Below are 7,403 nucleotides of genomic sequence, written 5' to 3'. Positions count from 1 at the left end.
TAAAAACACATGTTCATGTTCAACACAGGACGTGCGGCCAAGGTGTGATGCCAAGAATAGTGTAGGAAATAACTTCTGCTTAGTCTTGTGAGTGCTGGAAGTTACTGTTGATAGAAACATTGCTCGAGTAAAACTAGGTCAAAGCAATTGATCTTCATACAGCGAGAGAGAGAGATGCATTTGAATATCAGTCTTAATACTGACATATATTATATGCAAAAATGATGTCCAGCTGTGGAAATTGACATCTTAGCCCTTTATTCAAATATATTATACAAGATGTATTAAACATGTGTGCAGATATTGATTGCCATCACTTTTGGCCACTGTTGTGTATTTTAATCTATCATAGAAATCTGTAAGTATACACTGCTCAAAGTAGCATTATCATATCATTTGCATGTTTACGGATTATTTTGTTGGATTTTCAGATATCAGTTGTTCTCTTAATGGAACTATAACAACGTTAAAGTAATAAAGAAATATTACATGGAGTCAGAGGTGTGAAATGAATGAAACATCTGTTGAAGATGGAGATGGCAGGTGTCCCAGTGCTGAGTATGGATGAGGAGTCATTAATCACATCTGAGGCTGGAGGCGTTTCTTCAGCATCCTCATAGAGTTCAGTGAAAAATACAGCCGAAACACAACCTGGTGAATGCACTTTCCTCCTGCTGCGGATGAAAGAAAAGAGCAGAGACACGTTCAATACACAAAACCTCTTTCAGTCAACAGCAGTAATGTACTTCAAACATGGTACATTTGACTTTTCAGATGTTTTTCGGCTAAAACTATAATTGAACAGCCATGACATGGACTGAGAATTTGTGAGTTTTGGCGTAGAAAATGTTAAGGTTCACATTCAACAGATTTATTCAGATTTATGTCATTCAAAATCCGTACATGAGTCTTTCTTCAGTGGAACACAAACGAGGACGTTTCGAGAAACGTTTCAGTGGTTTTCATACATTGAAAGTCAATGGGGTTCAATGTTATTTGGTTACCAACGTTCTTCTTTTGTGTTCTGCGGAGGAAATTCATAGTCACAGGTTTGGAAACATATGAGGGTGAGGGAGTAAATAATGAAAAAATTATCAATTGTGCGTGTACCATCCCTTTAAAGTCAGCATGTGGCTGCATGTGCAAGGAGCATCCGTTGTGTATATGGCAACTGCCATAACTGTCAGGTACTCTTGAAAGAATATATTTTCAATACAAAATGAACCAAATCTTATCAAATCAAAAGTAAAACACGACACATGCAAAAGCCAAGTGTCTGATGAAAATATGCAACCAGAATCCCTTGCAAAAGTTACTCATTTTCAGATGACGCCGCCACAGGAAATACAGAAAAGGCTCAACAGACTCTAATTGTAGACTCTGTTACAAGAAAGCGTGCGTGAAATGAAGTCATCGCTTAAGTAGTATCGGGACAAAAAAACACAACATCATTTTTAAAGTTGACAACGGTGCACATTGTGGGAAGAGTAATACTTGCAAGAATACAGACTAGTTGTAAAGTGTTTTATAAACTCTCTCAGGGGGTGAGAGCAAAGCATTTAAGTTCGAAATGCTAACATGCAGATGTGTCACTCAGAAATGATGAATCGATCCAGTGAATCATTATTCAAGGGCCACCCACTGCCATTATTCTCCGCATCCCTCCTCCACACCTACTCGTCTATTGTGATTTGCCTAATTTAATCTAAATGAGGTATGAAACCAAATACCATATCTCTTTTAAATTCAAAAAATTGGACTGTTTGGACATATGAACATGGACATATTTCATCTGTAAACACGCATACAGTATACTGTAGTTTGTTACCCAGATAAGCGTGTATGTGTCATGTTGAGTCTGGTACGCGTCTGGATGAGCGCTGGTCTATGGTGAGCATTCGGTGGTAAACACTTAAAGATAAAACCAGAACAGACAAACTTCTTCCTAGAATATCATTACCTCATATGACACCTCTTGCTCATGCACTGGAGAGCTAAGACAGACCTTTATATTGCCATTCATGAGACACTTGTGTCATACTTAACACAAATTACGAAAAAGCATTTACCCCGGTGCAACCTGTGATTAGAGGTTCTTCTCAACAGTAAATTGTGATGAAGAGATGTGTTCTGTCCATCAATTGACAGATGCATTAAAGGGGTCATATGACACGGCTAAAACAAATATTATGGTTTGTTTTAGATGTAACGTAATGTGTATACACGATTTAAGGTTCAAAAACGCTGTATTTTCCACATACCATGCATGTTTGTATCTCCTCTTTGCTCCGCCTTTCTGAAACACACAGATTTTTTACAAAGCTCATGGCTCTGAAAAGCGAGGTGTGCTATGATTGGCCAGTAACCAGTGCGTAGTGATTGGTCGAATACTGCAAGCGTGTGAGGGAAATGTAACGCCTCTTACCATATTTGGAACATCAGGTTCCTCTTCAATTGTACTGACAGGTACGCCCACCTTACTTGCGTATACATTTGGGCGCTCTTAGTCAAATCACACCACCAACTGACGTAGATTTGTGGGGGTGTGGCTACACGAGGCGTTTCAGGCAGGTCTGGGTGAGCATTTCCTTATAGATACGTGTCTAATACATGCATGGGCAACTTATAACACAACAAAGACACAGAAAACACGTGTTCGCGCCATATGACCCCTTTAATACAACAACTACGGTGTGAAACTGAAACACAAGCAAAGACGGACAATAGTGCTGCAGTAACGACCAGACTTATACATCTGAAGGGTGAATGTGAATCATTTGGAGTAACACATAATGACTACAGATGTTGCAAAGAAATTGTCGTACTGATCACAACTAAAGTCTGAATGAAAATACTAAGTGTCTTGGTTTGAATCTTGGTTTTAATTTGGTTTTACTAGACGAATGCAAAAAATAAAAGTCTGGTGTTACTGGTTTAGGATAGTAAAATGAAGAAGGCATGGTTCATTAGAAGTTAGTAAGTATTTATTTTATTAATGAGTAAAGATCAATAAAGAAATGTTACACACGATTGTATTCATAGCATTGTGTTAGAAAATCGAGCATCTTAGCTCAAAGGGCAGAGATACAGTTAAATAATATGAGATTCAGTTGAGTCAAATCATTTACACTTGGATGAACTTAATCAAAAACGGCAAAAATAGCATGCCAACTATTGCCAAAGCTGTGACGTCATTCTGAGCTGTCATTAGATTTCTGTCTTCTCTCTTTTGCAGGTCCAGCAATGCAGATGCATCCTCCTGACCAGCTCTCGCAAGACGCTCTTGAAAGTGTCTCTGAATGCCGAAGATGAAAAGTAGAATATGAAAGGATCGAGACATGCGTTCAGCGTGCAGGTGAGCAGAGCATATGGCCTCCATTCAGTGCTGTAACCGCCAATAAACCCCTCCAGATGTGATACACTGAAGGGCATGAAACATCCGATGAAGACCAGAAGTGTCCCCAGCGCCATCCCGATGGATCTCATGCGCTTCTTGGAGTTGACGTTGGGTAGATTGGTGAGGATATAGATGCACCTGAAGTAGCAGAAGCAGCAGATGGGGATGGGAATGCAGAAGTACACGACAAAAAGTTGCAGCCGAACCGGCACGAGGATCTTCAGCTGTTCCTCGCTGAATTCATCATAACAGCTGTTCCTCTTGGACGGCTCGGTGAAGTTGGGGTTTGAATGATGGTGGTATTGCATGACATAGACGATACTGCACTGTGCCATGGACGCCAACCAGAAAAACACGACGGCTATCACAGCGTATCTGGGGGCGCGTTTTAACTTGTATTTGATGGGGAAGGCCACGCCCAGATATCTCTCCACACTGATGGCCGTCAGATGGAAGGTGCTGTTACAGATGATGGCGTAGAAGATCAAACCCGACAGCGGACAGAGGAAGTACGGCAGGGTCCACTTCATGTTTGCCGCCTCCACCATACGAAACGGCAGGAAAAAGAGAAAGACCAGATCAGAGATGGTTAAGCTGAGGAGCAGGACATCTGTAGGAGTGGATCTCTGGCGAATCTTCTTACAGAAGGTGTAAAACGCCAAGATGTTGGCAGGGACACCTGTGATGAGAGTGAATCCATCCACTGCCAGGACCAGTTTACTGATATTCACCGTCCACACCATTGCTAGTATCCAGAGAATTCTCTGTTAGAAAGCACAAGCATGATTAAATGTATTTGTATTTTTAACCTCCTTCTACATCTCATGAGCTTCAGAGACCCGGTAAAGTATGTGACCCTGGACCACAAAACCAAGTCTTAAGTAGCACAGGAATATTTGTGGCAAAAGCCAACAAAAACATTGTATGGGTCAAAATGATCCATTTTTCTTTTATGCCACAAATCATTAGGATATTGAGTAAAGATCATGAAGAAATCTTGTAAATATCTTACCGTAAATACAGTACATCAAAACTTTATTTCTGTGAGTAGATGCAGCAAATTCCCTTAAAAAATGGCGTGAAACACGCCTACAAACTTGCACTTGCAGCTGCCGCCCGCTCTTTAGGAATTCCCCACTCAAGTTTGGTATATATATAAATCTTAGAATTTCATCTAGCTTTCAGATCTCAATTTGACCCATCAGAGTGGTTTTGTTGTCCATGGTCACAAATGCACTAAAACTGGGCTGTTCTAAAGTTGGTTGTTGTAAAATATGGACAAACCCGACCGTTGGTTTAAGTTAAGCTAGAAAATGTCCATATTTGACCCAACCATGGCAACCAAGCATAGATTAACTTAAACCAACGGTTTGGTTTGTTCATATTTTGTCCGCATGTTACCTAATCAAACTGCACACACAAAGATTTCCAACATCACAGAATCTTCACAGAATTCTTATAGAGTATCAACATTCATCTTTCTGGAAAGATATTTTAATTAAAAGTCAATGCAACTGTGCTGTAATACAGCATGGGCACACACCAAATAATACTCTCAGACATCACCCAAAATTAAGAGAGGTACTGTTTCAGCAATACATGTAATACTTGTCAAATACTAAAGACATATTATTTGTCTTTTTAAGAAATAATTCACTTTTATCCACACTCCAATGAAAGAAACAACACTGAAACACTTACAAAGAAATGGTCAACTGCCATGTAAATGAGAACTTGAATCTGATAAAAGTAATGCAATGAGTAAATAATGAAGGCATTCTCATTTTTTGGTGAACTATCCCTTTAATATTAGCATACTTAAACCTGATTTTTCCTGTTTGTTTTTATAACTTTTATTTTATCTTCGAGTAGTTCTCTTGTGCTTTTTTGGTGACACATCAGGAAATGAGATCTGATCATATGCTGTATTTTCCCTTTACAGGCACCATTATCGAACAGCATCTAAATACCTAAAAAAGTTCAAGAGTAATACACAAAAACATGGAAAGTGTTCTGGCAAGTATGATACACTATGATAATGGAATTACCAGGCAAATAAATAAAATGTAGAAAATATTGATATAAGAATAATTAAGATATTACTAAAAAATAGTAAAAATACAATTTTATTATAACATTCCTATTATTTTATTCGTAAAGTATTTGATGTGCTAATAAACATCCAAACTGATTTTAAAAGGTCATAATGCATTTGTGCAATTTTATCATTTTCCCAAAGTTTTTGTGCCAAGCTTCATTATATGATCATATTTTATTTTTTATTCATAATTTTGCATCAACTCTCCGACATTAAAATGAACCCCCTGTTTTTAGCTGAACTTTTTATAAATCAAAGTCAAGATGTGTCTTTTTTTCTAGTAATGTAGTAAAGTACTCATCTAATCTCAAATAAATAAAGACTATGTGTATGCGTAGTTTGTTATTGAGGCAAACATTTATCTAGTAAAGTCTTCAAATGAATCATCACAAAACCTGAAAAACCAAAAGCAAGAGAATCAAGTTATTTTGTACCTTTGTAGAGTCAATCCAACTCCTCATATCCAGATGTGATGCCACATAAACAGTATTTAAAGCATTAATGATGTCACTGCCATGCCACGTGTCAATGACATCAATACATCAGGAAAGAAGGGGCCTTTTTTTAATATCTCAACAGGAAAATGTATATTTCAATTAGCAAGTTCCCTACAGAAATCTTATACAAAACATTTTTTGATCCCTCCATCTATTCTCCACTTGTCCTCTCAGGGTCACAAGGGGGCCTGGACCCTGTCCCAGCATCTCAAACCCAGGGTACACGCTGCATAGATGGCCAGTTAAATTACATCATTCATTTCATAATAATTATTGTTTCAAAGCAACACCACAGAAAATTCTGATGCTCTTGCTGTTAGGGAATGTTATCAATAAACACATTAATGTTTTTATGGTGTTACAGTTATTAAAACAAATAATGTCCGTTTAACATTGGGAAACACTGCAGTGACCTACTCTAGTGAAAAGATCATTGCAAAAGCAACAAGTTGCCGTGAGCTATGAAACTTGTTTTTTTCATGCAAGTTCTCAGAAAAAAGTGTAGGCTGCTTTCTTTCATAGATATCACAAACACGCAAGCACTAAATAATTGAAAGCATCTAGAATATAACAAATAATGCTTGTAGAAGACGGAGAAAACAAACAGAAAACCCTGCAAAAGGTGGCCAAAACAATAATTGTCAACTCTTTTCGAATGATGCCGCCCCAGGAAACACAAAAAGCACAGCGGAGTCTATTTGTAGACTCTATATCAAGAAAACATGGGTGTGTGTAAAGAACAAATCTTTGCTAAAATGGAAATAGGTCAGAAAGACACAACATCCGTTTTAAAGTAGACAACAGTGCACATCATGGCACAACCAATGCAGAATGAAAGTAATTCAAAGTTTGCCAGGGAAATTTGTTGACTTGCCCCCAAATTGTTCAGTTCTCTGATCTACATATGTGCATTTGAAGACATTTGGAGGAAAACTAAGAATAGCTTTAAAATGTCTGTTAGTGACATAAGCAAACAATGGTCTAATAAAATGTATATGCATTGGAAAACAATCTGATATTTCATGAGAAATGCCGTTTGGATTTCCAATGACATAAGGGTAAGCAAACAATAACAGAATTATTCTTTCTTTTATTGCTATGGGTGTGGCCCTGTTGTTGACGAAATAATGAGTTCGGGTCTGGATGAGGGTTGATGTGTGTGGTGGGCATCCAGGTGGACATTAAGAGGTAACACAACCTACAAAATGAGTGCGTGCCTTAATGGTGATAGAGATCATGAGCACGCTAGCTGCAGTACGCATAAACACCTGACATCTAAACAGCAATACAGAGTATGTAGGATGTGACAGATCATGATACCTCTGTGGTCACTTCAACACAAATCACATCACCAATAGACTTATAAATATCACCAGGCTAAACATTTAGTAGATAAAACAACAGCAGACAA

General features: G+C 38.1%; 1 protein-coding gene across 1 annotated transcript; it reads right to left on the bottom strand.

The window, feature by feature from the left end:
- Positions 1 to 3,207: 3,207 nt before the first annotated feature.
- On the bottom strand, positions 3,208 to 4,140 carry LOC130557705 (free fatty acid receptor 2-like). Its single transcript, XM_057339698.1, has one exon. It carries the CDS (start codon positions 4,138 to 4,140, stop codon positions 3,208 to 3,210), a length of 933 nt encoding a protein of 310 aa, XP_057195681.1.
- Positions 4,141 to 7,403: the final 3,263 nt, after the last annotated feature.

Source organism: Triplophysa rosa, linkage group LG8, assembly GCF_024868665.1.
Source record: "Triplophysa rosa linkage group LG8, Trosa_1v2, whole genome shotgun sequence".
NCBI classification, from domain to species: Eukaryota; Metazoa; Chordata; class Actinopteri; order Cypriniformes; family Nemacheilidae; genus Triplophysa; species Triplophysa rosa.
Note: the sequence above shows the minus strand (reverse complement) of the source record. Positions and strands in the feature narration are given on the sequence as shown.

Excerpts from the sequence above, each read along its gene's own strand:
- LOC130557705 (XM_057339698.1), bottom strand. The coding sequence starts at position 4,140 with ATGGTGTGGACGGTGAATATCAGTAAACTGGTCCTGGCAGTGGATGGA.